Below are 14,439 nucleotides of genomic sequence, written 5' to 3' on the forward strand. Positions count from 1 at the left end.
ACACATTTAGGGCTCTGAAAAAATCTATATTTCACACTTCAATACAAGAAAATTAACAATTATTTTCCAAGTGTGAGTTTTTCTGACAATTTTGAGAAGAATTGCTCCATTAAGGAGATATAATAACTGGCTTTTGACCCGAGTCGCAGCCTCTCAGCCTCCTGCACGTTCTTCCCAAACCGCCCACCAACAGCTCGTTCTCCGACTGACCTCAATTTCAAATTTGTGGAACCAAGATGGCAGCCTGTCAACGTGTACCGTTCAAGGGTCAAAATGGATGATGTTAAAATGTACATCACATTCCTATTCTTCTACAGTGTATACAAACACGCAAATGCTCTAACAGTACATTCATAACAAAGGATCGAATCGAACATACGATGTGAAGAACCGACATAAAACTGCTGAATTTAATATGCTTTTGTGCCTTTTGTACTGAAAAACTAAATAAGTGAAATGAATGTTCTAGACGTGCCTAGACATTTCAACTATCTGACTTGTAGAGAGGTGAAAAGTGTCATTAGCAGGAGCATAACTCAAGGTCTCAGTGTGCTTCAAACGAGCAAAGTCGTAAGCCATGTGGTCTGACCACACCTAAAGGTAAAAGTGTTTACACCTAGAATGGCCACACTCAGTGGCGGAGTGAAAATCCTGCCGTCTTGCTGCATCCCAGCACCTCCCCAAACTCTCTCCAAGAATGGAGATAAACACGTCTTTTACGTGTCTTTGTATTCTCGATGCGATAATTCCTACAAATGAATTTAAGAGAGAAGTTTAAACCCTCCCTCACTGTCATACGTCCGACCCCCTGGCCAATCAAAAAAGGGGTTTCCATGATGCTCTAGATAGCCCTTCAGAGTCAATGTGCAACATGTCAGGGATTCATATTTAAAACAAACTTCCATGTTCACAAGAAACACACAGCTTTGGTCCCATTACCTGTATACAGTCTCTTCAACAAAAAAAAAAAAATCCAATGATTAGGTTTACTTGTACAACAAAACTACTTGGTTAGGTTTAGGCAACAGAAGTAAGTGTTTTGGGTTTCATGCAGTGTTTGACAATCTGACAATCACTTCTTTTAAAGCATACTGGGAGGTTAATAGTCCATGAGTTGGCGCATGACAGTGACTGTCACAGGAACCCAGCCACTTCAGCCTCTGGGAAAACTCACAACAAACTAGTCCAGAAATTAAAATGTGCAATGCCTTGAATCCAGAAAACCAATGCAAACGTTAATGGCTGTGTCTGAAAGGATTTATTAAAGAAGCTTTGTTGTAGCCGTGAAGACTTTCAAGTAGAACTGCGCTGCTGTGTAATGTCAAGCCAAAGTATTTGGCTGTCGTCGGTTGTTTTGACAGTCAGTGGGCAACTCTTGAACACTGTTAACCAAACTTTATCCCTTGGCTACGAGAGACCTATTGCCATTTGTTAATATTGATGATAATGCTAATGCTTCCTCCTCAGCACACCGCCACAAACCAGAGTGTGCTGTCAACCGCTGCTGATTAATGGAGCACCTTGAGTGATCTGTTGCAGACGCTGGACGACCCCAGCCTGCCTCACATGGTCTGCTCCGACCCGACTCGCCCGTTGCTTCTAGTTTATCAGATACACTTCTCAGTCTGTGAAGTGTTGACGTGAGCCTGAGACTGGAAGGTGACTAAATATTCTTTTTTTCAAAACAAAACTCTCTCCAAACTCCAAACCAGAAATGTCAACCTGCTGGTGGGCGCAATACAAAAAAAACGTCAGGGGATCAACACAATGATTAGGATACATCATCTAACACAGATATTATGTGACGGTCCATCCTGTGAATGTTGAGATATTTCACTGGATAACTGAAATCTTTGACGTGTCAGAGGCTTTACATAAAGGTTTGGGGGATCAACGAAGTCAAAAGGAAACATAAATGTCCATACAAATGAAGAACAACGATATAAATTGACATACACATTGTGCTCATATTCTCCTCTTCCTCCTCCTGCTTCAGTCATGGTTTTCAAATCAAACCGAGACAAACAAAGCGCTTAAATGTGGGACGATTTGTATCTGTGACTTTGGGAACAAAGACAAAGTAAGAGCTCACTATAGGAGCACTTAAAGGGAACACAATAGAATTAAAATATTGTGAAATGAAACCATTGGTAAGAGATCGCCCGCAGTCAGTGGTCATCATTAAAGGCAACGTATCAATCAAGTTTATTTTCAGAGAAGCTCTAAAGTATGCTTTTACCATAAAAGACTCCAAGAGGTATGTCAGGCCAAACAATAATGAGGTGTACCATCCACTGCATCCTGGTTATTGGTCAACAGACAAGAAAAAAGCAAGAGGAAAATTAAAGCTACGCTAAGAAACAATTAAGGGTGGTTAATGCACTGCCAAACCGTTCGCCTGAGAGCCGTTCACCATATCGATCATTATGGACATTTTTTTATGAGACAAGAAAAGAAGTGCCACTAGTTCCCTCTGCACTTTCTTTAGTTTCATGGCCTTTCTTCAAATTAGTGTCGGTATCTTAAAACTAGACTGCTTCTGCTAATGACGTTTGATTTTTTTTTTTTTAAATCCATCGCTAGATTATTTCTTTCAAAAAATCGAATTCCAGAGCTCAATAATAGACTTGGCTTCAGATTTTTTGCCATGTGTTTTTCCTTGTAATATATTGCAAACAACTTAAAACAAACTGTGTGTTTCCACACACGATCCCCACTGAGGAATGATGAATCTGCAGCCCGACGACCTTCGTTGAACGTTAGTCTGTATCGTTCCTTCAGCTTTAATACATTATTGTGAACACTTGTAGCATCTGGAGATTTGAACCTGTTGAGATGCAAGAACTTGGAGTGGTATTATCTTTCAACAATACACATTTTTTGACTTACGATAGTAATACCGTATTTTTTAAATATTCTAAATAATGAATAGTATCATTTTTTTAAAGACCCTTCCAGATGAATCTCGTCACAGAGGACGGATCAGCTGCGTTGCGTTCACCTTTGCTGTCCTCTGCTGCCACACATATAGACTCGAGTATAGTTTCATTGAGGGGGCTTCAGGAGTAGGATACACTTATTGACTTGTCCTATAGGGCCGCCAAAACCATTAAGTGTGCCCCTGGCGGGAGTTTGAGAACAACTGTAGGCTGTATGCGCATCCAAACAGCTGGAGGGAGGGCATCGTCGCTCACCTTTCGCTGCCATACTGTAACACAGCCGTTTGACACGAGACAGCCCCCTAGGTGTCTCACTTTCTTAGCGTTTGTGTGGCTGGAGCGCAGAGCCGGCCGCCCGCCTGCCTGCTGCTCGTCTGGCTGACTGGCTGCGTTGACGTCAGCGCCGTGTTGATTTGCTAAGGCGAGGGAAGAAAGGAGTTAGTGCGTGTTGAGAGAGCGGGTACTGCGAACTGCCTTACTATGCTGTAGCCCCACTCCCCCTTCACACTATACGGAATCAAAACGTGCAACTTAGGTGAGTACCAATCCGGGCGAAACGCAGCTGCAGTTTCCCGGCGACAAGTGCCAGACCCGCTACTCTGCATGCGTCTACCACTGTATTCTCTGTGTACTTTCATTCACCATGTGGATATTTGGATGCATTTATAGCGCAGGGGGTTCGTTTTGCTTGTCCCCGTTCAACCTCTCGCTGAAGTTAACAGCAAACGCGAGTTTGGCACGCAAGTTGGATCTGCGCACCGGAGCGCTGGATGAAAACAAGTGTTTTCCTGATTGCGCCGCAAGGTGTTAAAGTTTGCATTAACGCACGGTCGTCTATTGTAGAGATGTTAAGGTTGACGTAACCCCCCCCCCCCCCCCTTCCCCCCCCCGCGGTCTGGTTTAGTATGCTGGAGATCGCAGCTAGAGGACGTGAGGTCTGGCTGTTTCACCGGGAGCCAGACAACATATGACGCCCCGCTCCATGTGACTTTACTGGAGAAATCGCGTTTTTGATGGAAATTGTGCATTTTTTCGAGACAGCGACACTCTTGCCCGTCCTTGTGTCTCCAGTCGCACCAGTGTGGCTCATTTAGCCGTGATGACATCACGAGGAGGACTGGGGACACTGGTCTTTTTTTTACTCGAAACAAGCCCAAATCCAGCCACCGCACAAGTCACGCTACAATTGATTGACGGGCAACTAGACGTTTGATTGGTGACCAATAATCGATTCGCAGGAGCACGCGCGGCATACTGTGTGAGGTGGGGGAACTGGTAACAGAGGCAATGGCAAATTGATTTGTTATCGAGACTGTCTGATCTCTCTCTTCCCCCCTTTCACTCTTTTTTTTTTTCCTCCCCTTCTTCACCCTTCAGGCATCTCTCTCTAGATCATTCCTCCTTCTCATCAACTGTAAAGAGACAGCGTTTGAGTGTTTCATTCTGCCACAAACAAAGTCCACCTGTGCGTCGGTCTGAGGAGAGCTGGCTGGAATCGCTGTGAGATTCTGGCAGCTGTCTGTCTCGTGTATACTTTTTAGCACGCTCAATGTCTCTGATCGCCCCCCCCCCCCATTACTCCATAGAGACGCTGTAGCATTTTGCTTTCTCCACATTTGCGTCTGTCAGTGTGGCTCGTGGTCTGGAATATTGAACGCTGTTTATTCTTGTTGTGGCTGGGTCGCCACGGCGCGCTGTGGCAGACGACTCGTGATCAGATTGATTGTGGTGCCTTTTCTGTGAAGTCGGCCCGATGTGGTGATTGTCAGCGATCCACGTCGTGCTCCAGCCCTCCCGGCTTAATGTAGTTAATGTAGTGCGTGGTGTTTTGCATAATGCATAACGCGCTGTATAATTTGTCTGCTACGGCTGGCGAATATTAACGCCGTCTAGACGCACGTAGCCCCGTCCTTTTATTAATAGAGAGCCAACAGACGCGATAAAGTCTCCGCCCCCCCCCCCAAAAAAAAAACGGCAACTTTGCATTGTGTCCCGCTGAAGCCACGGCTTGGTCGAAAGCCCCACAGAGCGCAACAAGCATTGATCATTTACGTGGCCATAAATCGGAGCTATTGGCATACCTGTAATAAAGATAATGTCGGGTTTTAAACATGACCTCTGTTGACTGAGAGGCTGAGCTCCGCTAGATGAGAACCTGTGGTTTCATCATTACCCACCTCCTATATCGATTATATCAATGTGCCGAAAAAACGAAGTGTCTTGTGTCCCAAAAGCCAACAAGACTTGTGTATTTTCCACGACCCTCATCACAAACGATAGCTGCCAGCTCCATGTATCTCCTGCATGTTCTAGATTTAGGCTTCTGTGATTTGGGAGCTTGCATATCTGGAATTAGACCTACTGTTTTTAAAAAAGAAAACAAGAGAGTCTGGCTAGAAGGCTGTTGATATTACCTCTTCTTTTTTTTTTTTTTTTTGTCTGTGTGTGAGTGAGTATTGTTCTGAGGCGGGGAGGAAGGAGAAGTGCTCAAAAACTTCTCTTTTTAGTCCCCAGTTTTGAAAAGAAAATTAAGCTTCTTTGAAAATGAAATTGAAGATTCTTAAAATGTAAATCAAGCTTTTGAAACTTGAAATTAAAATTTTAATCACCGGAGGGAAAAAAAAAAAAAAGATCACCACAACTTTGTGAAAATGTGTCGTATTATTTGTCATATGTTGAATAAATTGAGTAGATTGGACGTCAATGACCTCATCCAGGATGTGGGTCAATGGAGACACTTAGCTGGTAGCCATTCATTCAACGTATATATGCAGTGGCAAGACTGTTTATTTAATTGTCACAATGAAGAGCGCATTGTTTCAGTGTATGTCTTAATGATCGTGTTAACATAGGAGTCACAGTGACGATCATTCATGTAAAGCACGTAGTGGTGAGGCTATTGAATTTGAACCCTTTTCGTTATTTTCGTGTTGGTCTGAGTGTGCTGTAGATACGAGGTGAAGCAACATGTTGCCCTGTTAACTTGCATACAAAGAGTAATGCACTCATTAATTTGGATATTCAACGTCGGCGAGTGAGAGCAGATCCGGGTGTTTGGTGCTGCGGCGTTGTTTTCTTTCGCCTTGTTCTGCTTTGCTTTCCTTTCCATCCATTTCTGGCCGCTGCTCTCTGCTCCTGTCTGTGACGGGAATACTGAGTAAGATGCTATTTAATTTCAGAAAAGGCCGCTGATGGTCTTTGTGAGCAGTGGAAAAACCACAATTCACACTTGTTTAACCGTGTGTTCATCCCCATCAGATAACCAAATGAAAACCTCTTTTTAACGTAACATATGTTGGACTGATTGGTATGCAGGGTGAGCCTGTCGGACGGCTCACAAATTGTCTCTCTTCAGAAGTCTACAGTCAATGCTCTCCGCTGATTTTGACTGCACAGAGTGTTTACCATCCCTGCAGGATGTTTGCAATTTGAAACAACACTGACTTCTCACTTACAAAATAAATAGCGGTAGACATGAAATGCATGTATTGACAATTTCATGACATTTATTTTTAAAATGTAATTATTTACTTTGCTTTGTATACTTAAGTGAAGGATGACAATTTGCATTTAATTAAAAAAAGAACATTAATTCATTCAGTCTTTGGATTTTAGAGCTGAAATACTATTGGATTTGTTCTGCGTAACATTTTTGTGCCGTTGCTTCAGAATTTATCAGAACTGATTTTTCTTTTTCATTCTGTTTCTCCATCCAGGTTTCATCGTGTTTACAAAGATAGCTAAAAACACTGCTGAACGGGGAAGGCGAGCCTCATGAGTCGGCCTCGTGGATTGCCTCGACATAATGGATTTGTCTAAAATGGGTATGATACAGCTCCAGAACCCCAACCACCCCACTGCCCTGCTGCAGAAGGCCAACCAGATGCGTCTGGCCGGGACTCTGTGTGACGTGGTCATCATGGTAGACAGCCAGGAGTTCCACGCTCACCGGACTGTGCTAGCCTGCACAAGCAAAATGTTTGAGATCCTCTTCCATCGCAGCAGTCAGCATTACACCCTGGACTTTCTTTCACCAAAGACTTTTCAGCAGATTTTGGAGTACGCCTACACTGCCACGCTCCAGGCCAAGGTGGAGGACTTGGATGACCTTCTGTATGCAGCAGAGATCCTGGAGATTGAATACCTGGAAGAGCAATGCCTCAAGATCTTGGAAACCATCCAGTCCTCAGATGACAATGACACAGAGGTCAACCTTAATGATGGGAGCACAGAGGAGGATGATGAGCGCAAAGGCCACAATGGAGCCAAGAACTCCAAAAAGCATTCCATGCAGACTCCCTATCTGACAGGTGCCCAGCAAGTCGCCATCATGACGGGCATGGTGGACCAGAGTCCTTCTGTCTCCACCTCCTTCGGTGTCTCCACCCTAAGTCCCACCAAAGCTGCTGTGGACAGCCTGATGAGCATCGGTCAGTCTCTGCTCCAGCAGGGCTTTGGGGCTGAGCAAGTTCTCCACGGCAACTCCCACCCCCTGATGACTGAGATCAAGACGGAAATGATGCAAGTGGACATGGGTGGCAACGGCCACGACAGCCCTCCGAACATGGAGTCCAGTGCCTCCAGCAATGGAGAACGAAGTGGGGAGGACAGGAACCGAGACGGTCCAGGAACACCAACCAGGAGCAGCGTAATCACCAGTGCCCGCGAGCTACATTACGTCCGCGATGAAGTCATGGGCGACCCTCAAGTTGATGTCAGCCAGATGGGGCTGGAAGCAATGGCTGGGATGACGGAGAAGCATCTTGCCTCGCTGTACTCCCTACCTGCAAATCATAAATCAGATGCCTTCATGTCCATGCCGGCATCCATGGCGGCATCCATGGCCTCCAATCTCCCCATGTCCCCAGCCCTGGCAATGTCTATGGACTTCAGTGCCTACGGGGGACTCCTGCCTCAGAGCTTCATCCAGAGGGAATTCTTCAGCAAACTCGGGGAGCTGGCTGTGGGCATGAAACCAGACGGCAGGAACCAGCACGAACGTTGCAATGTTTGCGGTGCAGAACTACCAGATAACGAAGCTGTGGAGCAGCACAGGTAAGCCACGTTTTCTTTTGAGTAGCTGCTTGCTAGTTGTTTTGGTCTTGAAATGTATGGTCCTTTTCAGCCTTTTTTTTTTTTTTTTTTTTTTCAACGAATCACATGGTGGTATACAAGATTGCTTTGGTAGTTTGCATTGTATCCAGCAGAAAGTGAAAGTCTAATGTCAATCAACATGATTGCTTTGGGGAACAGGGACTAAATTAAAAGGCTTACCCCCCTGTCAAGTCACCTGTTTTTGACTTGGGACATTTTTAGGGAATAGGGGAAAGTAGTTAAGTTTTCTTCTGCCTTAAAATAAAACCATTCATTTTCTATGTCAGGGATTAGGACAAGTAACAAAATCAGTAACCCATCCACGCTCATATGAAATATGAGTAGGTGACATCCTTTGACGAACACAAACCGTAGGACTGTGTGGCTCAGGCCCAGAGGTCCACTGCTTCAATAACTGCCCAGGTGACTGCTGCCGTTATATTGTCTAAGACCATTAGTCACGCCTTCCGAGATGTGGGCGGCAGCTATCACACACACTTACCAAAGTGGTACCCCCTCATCCTGGACCCGACTAACCTCCCCTTTCCCATAACTGCACAAGGGGGGCCCTTATTAGCTTGATAATTAGAGTAGACGGTCAGCTCAGGAAATGAGTGCTGAACCTGGGCTCTTAGACAAGGAGGTAGTTCTAGGACAAGGGAGTGGCAGTAAATCAGTGCGGCGCTTTTTCAGTCGATGTATATAAATACATCAAGGCAACTGCACTTAAAATACTCATCTGCAACTCAAAACTGCGTTTCATTGCATAGTTCATATTATGAAATTGTGTCAGCCCAGTCGGAGTACGAGCGCCTCGTGGAATGTATTGGCATCACTTTTTGTGTGTTTTGTGTGACCGGAGGCCTTTTTGTGACATGAAGGCCATCTTCTCACCCTGTATGTTTGTTTAAATCATTAGGAATGCACAGTGGTTAAAGTTCACCTGAGGATTTGAATCCCATCCTCCGTCCCCTCATACTTGAGCCATTCCCTTGGTATGAACGGCTAAAAGCTGATTCAGTTCAAGCTTCTCGGTTTTTAAATCGCTCTCAATGTTGACTTAAGAGTATTACAGAATGGCTTTTACTCCAAAGAGAAGTGTCCTTGTTTGCAACCTTACACCAACTGTTGTGCAGTGTTTGTTGTTTATTCCATTTTGAACATGTGGTGGAGTCAGATACTTAGTAGTTTTTTTTTGTTTTGATGTTGGCAGTTACATTTGAAAGTGTATAAATGTGTGGCCTTCATGAAAAGTGCCTATTATTCAGTGAATAAGAGGGATGCGTCTGCGTAGACTGATACTACGCATCTTTTAAAAACAAACTATAGAAGGGAATGTTGTGCTGCTTTTATGATCAGTTCTTCCTAAGCAGGCTCTAACAAAAGCTTTACCATGCACTATAGCTTCTGTGTGTGGTGCAGCATTGTAGTCTCACTGCGTTAAAGGACAGGCCACATTAGTCTCCGTCTTGAGAAAAGTCTGACGTGTGAAATGGTTGCCTGTGTTTCAAGAGGAATTTCATCAATTCGCTCAAGCCGGGAAATCTTGTATCAAAGGAGATTTCCAAACCGTTTCATGCATTGATCTTCCCGCCTCTCCCCATAGCATACTAATGGGTTAATTTAGACGGGTTGATACACCGACACGACACTGTTTAATATTGTACGCGCTGTCCTGACAGCCTCCTGAAGTGTAGAAATCAAACATTGCATCATCCGCTGTCTGCTTTGCCGTCCGCACATGAAAGGTCTGCTGTGCTACCCTGAGATGCTTGATAATTCAGACGCTCCTCGTGTCCTCACAAATTCCAATGTGGGTCATTTGATAGCATATCAAGTCAGTGTTTTTTTGTTTTTTTTTCTTTCTGTGTACAGCCTGTCAAGCTGCCCGATTCTTTTGATGTGAATACAAGATGTTTTATTTCAGACGAGCGGAGTCGTGTTCCCTCTGACTAATTACACATCATTTCCCCACAGCCACTGTGTCAGGGTCACTGCTACCTCTGCAACAAACGCATAAAAAAAAGTTGGCAGAGTTGACTTTGGTGCAGGCAGGTCAAGTCAAACACGAGTGTAATTATTTCCAGATGTGGCACAGGTCGTTGGTGTGAGGTGTCTGTGTGTGTGCGTCTATGTTAAAATGAACGAACCAGAAAGTGCCCACTTCCTGTATAAATTTAGTCTCTGCTCCCTTTCATTCCTCTGTGCCCTGGATTGTATCTTTAAAAAAAAAAAAAAAAACACCCCACCCAGACTGAATACATTGTATATTGGCTCCGCAAGTGGTGTGTGAGGAGTCACCTATGGGATATAGAAATGTATGCCGATAAGATGTGTAAGCACAGCACAGCACAGCAGATGCAAAGGGTGGGCGATACTGCAGGCAGGATCACAAGCCACAACGATCACAGTTTGTTTTTAAGTAAACCAAATTCATTTAAAACTAGCCATACAAGATAAAAGAACAACAATTTCTGTTTAACACTTTAAAGTTTCTTTAAATATGTATCAGTTTCTTTTTGAAATCCATATGAACCGCTCTTCACATTGGCATTAATTAGATCAATCGCATTGCAATTATTTATATAGCAGCTGCGCTGCTGTATGCAGGGCAGACACTGAGGCCATAGATCTGCAACTAATAGAATGCACAAGGTAGCACAATACCAACTATCTCTCTGTAAAGGCAGGTCGTGGCAACGTTTTAAACTAATATCGCCATATTGCACAACCCTAAGAGATGCTACCTTGAGGCAGGGTTTGGTATCGCAAACTCAACACTTTTTTTGTACAGATCAAAATCAAAATCAAGCACCAATCATCAATATAACGTCATTTAACGACTGGTCAGATTTGTTCTTTTCTTTCATATCTCCACAATGAAATCAACATTTAGCTAATTTTGGACCATTTTATCTAGGTCAAGTTGTTGTACGGCTGCTTGTGTTTTATAATAGAGAACTTTGGCATTCTAAATTGAGGTGTCAAGGTTTTTCTGTTATGAGTAATGAAACTCTTGGCAAAAGTACAGGGAACTGTCAAGTGATATACAGCCCTATATCTTTAAATCATCTTCCAAAGAAATGTATAAAGCTTAATAAAAGGCAATACATTATAGGTGTGAGTAATCCCCATCTCACCATGACAACCCCCCCCCCATCTTTCCCCCAGTAGTCCACCCCGCCACCCTCCCCACTGACAAGCCCTAGATGTATTTCTAAAAGAGAGCCCAGGGTGACTGTTGTTGCTGCTTCAGGGAGACAGGATTACAGCAATATTTTAGTAACCCTTGCACCGAGAAAATAATCAAAACAGGAAGGGCCTGAGTGATTATTGGGAAAATAAATGCATGATGCAGGGGGCTAATTCGGCCGTGGCGGGGTAAAGAAGAAAGAACCCTCCACTGCTTGGTATTCCAAACACAGCATCCAATTCACGGGAACTAGCCTTGGGTTTATCTCTTTCACTTAATCGTCCATTCTCATGCAAATGACTGACCCTCGCTGTAATGTACATCGCATAAGTGAAAAAAGAGCCTATTTTGAAGGAGAGCTTTTCCAGCATATAGCTGTTAAACATTACTGATTACCATCAATGCTTTAACTCTGGCTTTTCATAATACAGTCAGGTTTTTTGTTATGTGTTTGGGGGGGTGTACATGAACATAAGTCAATGAGCCCCTGTTTCTCCTCTCTGTGTTCCTAGTTATTTTTTTTTTGCATTGATGGACGGATTGGGGTATGAAGTGGGAGTGGTGGAAATAATCACCCCTGCCTTAACCTCCGCACGCGCACACACTCGCATCATTACTTTTTACACACATTCCCCTCAGCAGCAGCAGCAGCAGCAGCAGCAGCAGCCAGCGCTCACTCCTCCATTTCCTCTTCTTTTGTGGCAAAGGGGTACGGAGGGCGCTCTAATACCCCGGGCCCCAGGTGTTTAAACAGTGGGCCTAAGGCCCTTATCTGTGCATATCAGAGTGGGACAGATAACCCTTGGCACTCCTCCTCAGTAAACCAAGAGCAGATTGAGCCCAGATAGCGGCCCATAGCGTTTGTTGCAGGTGATAACGATGTATGCACACACACACACACACACACACACACATATAGCCTGCACGCTGAGGTGAGGCCAGCGGAAGGTTTACAAGCACACTGACACTTGTGTGCTTTAGCCACTATCAACCATTAACCACTGCTTTCTTCCTATACATTCACGCCATGAGCAACCAGGTAGTTGGGTTCAAATGGCCGCTCTGATGACCGGTAGTTGTGAAAGTGGCTTAAGACAAAGTGCAACAAATGGTTGGTAGATGCTGGTTTGAAATAATCTGTATTTGCATACGTTTTTTTTGAATTGCCACGCACAGAGGGAGAGCAACTTCTTCCTCTGCTCAGGTAGACATTACTCCACTTCATGTTAACATAGCAACTAGTTGTTTTGTATATTAATGCTCTGAGTTTCATAGAGAAAATCTTTTAAGCAATATTGAGAATCATCTCTCCACTCAGGTGATGCTAAAGCCTAAAGAGAAGTTTGCTTGATCGACAGGTGTCTTTCACAACCAGTTGTGCTGGTTTCCACTTCCTCCTCCTCCTTCAGTTCCACCCAGACTCCGCCCTCTTTGCCCAAACGTTTGGTTCTGTGGCTCCGTCCGACTACCAGAGTTCGATTTAGATTGGATTTGCAGAGAGTCCATACATCAGCTGTGTTTTCTGTTGGGATCTGTAGTGAATGAATGGACTTTTGATGGTCGTGCTCGTGGTTTTAAAACCTCCGTTGCGCTGCTGAACCCATTTTGTGATCACAGTAGCTGCTACCGTCATCAAACGGCATCGATGTCCAACTCATTCACTAGATGTGCAACTCTTATGATCAACTTACGGCAACATTTCTATCTCTATTATTTCCCCCTTTTACCCTTTTTATGTTACGTTTAGCATGGACCCCTGTCTAGCTCAAAGGAAGGCTCAATAGCTGAGCATCAGAGCGCTCAGGTCTGTTTGACTTAAATTCGGTCAGACCTCTGTGCATCCAAAATGTATGACCGCGCATGTGTTGGAGAATCAGAATGTTGTTGTTGGATGGTTTCTTGTGCTCATTTTCAGAAATTGCTTCTGTTAGTAGGGATGCACTGAGACGGATATATTTTATATGCTCTATGCTGGAATTTTAATTCCTGTTTAGATTGCTGGTGTGTGATTTTATTATTTTTATAATGAATAACTATTACGGTTAATTTACACCTACGTATTTATTCGTCACATGTTGTTAAAATCCCATTCACTTGGCATACAACTTATTATTTATGGGATTGGTACACAGTATCGGCTGATACCCAAGTCAATATATTGCTATTGGTATCGGGACTGAATGACTATGATTGGCGCATCCTTATCTGTAAGGGAAAAAGGAAATGTGCCAGCAGTTCGGAAAAATGATCTGACGCCCTACACTTAAATGAGAGCGCTGTGAGGCCCAGAGTGACTATTTACAAATGCGCCCAATGTCCCAGTCCTGCTCGCTGTATACAGTACCTCCACCTTTTTGATCCTACAATAACTAAAACTAAAGCAGTTTCAAGCTTATGATCCTAACCTCCTAAAACTGTGCAAGCATTTTCCTGCCTCCTGAAAGAAGCCCGTCAACAAAGCATCCATTACATGGCAGTGGATTACCCTCTATTTGAAATCACTCAGTGAGCTAAGTCTCCCCGGCTTGCACTCAGACGTACAGTACATGTTGGTGTAATAATCCAACGGCACAGAAAGCCTCACTCAACGAAAACACTTCTCCAAGAAATACCTCAACCACAGACAACAGCGGAGGGCTTATTCAAGCCTGGCTGCCACATCGCCTGCCTTTTTATCCTCGCACAGGTGCTTCTTTTTTTTTTTTTGCCCTTATTGGAGGTGCGGTGTTTTGTTCATGCCCCCGAGGAACTGGCGCTTTGACTGGGCCCACGGTGATGGCCACAGCTGAGGCAGCTGCTGGCTGAGGCCCAATTATAGACAGGCTTTAAAAGGCTCTGGTTGAACCGTAAAGATTTACACCGCCATCGCTCTGATCTCAGATCTGGGCTCTGTCCTCACTGTCAGGATAGGGAGATGCATCGATTAAAGACTTAACACAGGGGGCTACATCATGTGGAATGGACTACACACACACACACACACACACACACACACACACACACACACACACACACACACACACACACACACACACACTCTCACACACCTGCGTACAGATCAAGCATTTTATTGTCGTGCCGTCTTGGCAGTGTCGTCAGGTGCGAGTCATCGTCTTAAATCTGGTGGAGCTGCTTTTTTAGAAGGAATTGAGGGGCTTTTTTTGGAATAGGGGGATGGAGGGGAAAAAAGAAGGGCACCACCAATAGAAAAAG

The 14,439-nt window shown here is 44.3% G+C and overlaps 1 protein-coding gene across 1 annotated transcript in view; it reads left to right on the forward strand.

The window, feature by feature from the left end:
* Positions 1-3,375: 3,375 nt before the first annotated feature.
* zbtb16a (zinc finger and BTB domain containing 16a) overlaps positions 3,376-14,439 on the forward strand; it is a 142,873-nt gene continuing 131,809 nt past the window's right edge. Inside the window, exons 1-2 of the mRNA XM_068716434.1 lie at positions 3,376-3,474; positions 6,656-7,994. Coding sequence (XP_068572535.1) covers positions 6,745-7,994 — 1,250 coding nt within the window. The 5' untranslated portion in view covers positions 3,376-3,474; positions 6,656-6,744. The remainder of the gene's footprint in view (positions 3,475-6,655; positions 7,995-14,439) is intronic.

This window comes from Cebidichthys violaceus, unplaced genomic scaffold (genome assembly GCF_023349555.1).
Source record: "Cebidichthys violaceus isolate CVI_PGR_0920_01 unplaced genomic scaffold, fCebVio1.0.p SCAF_20, whole genome shotgun sequence".
Taxonomy (NCBI): domain Eukaryota; kingdom Metazoa; phylum Chordata; class Actinopteri; order Perciformes; family Stichaeidae; genus Cebidichthys; species Cebidichthys violaceus.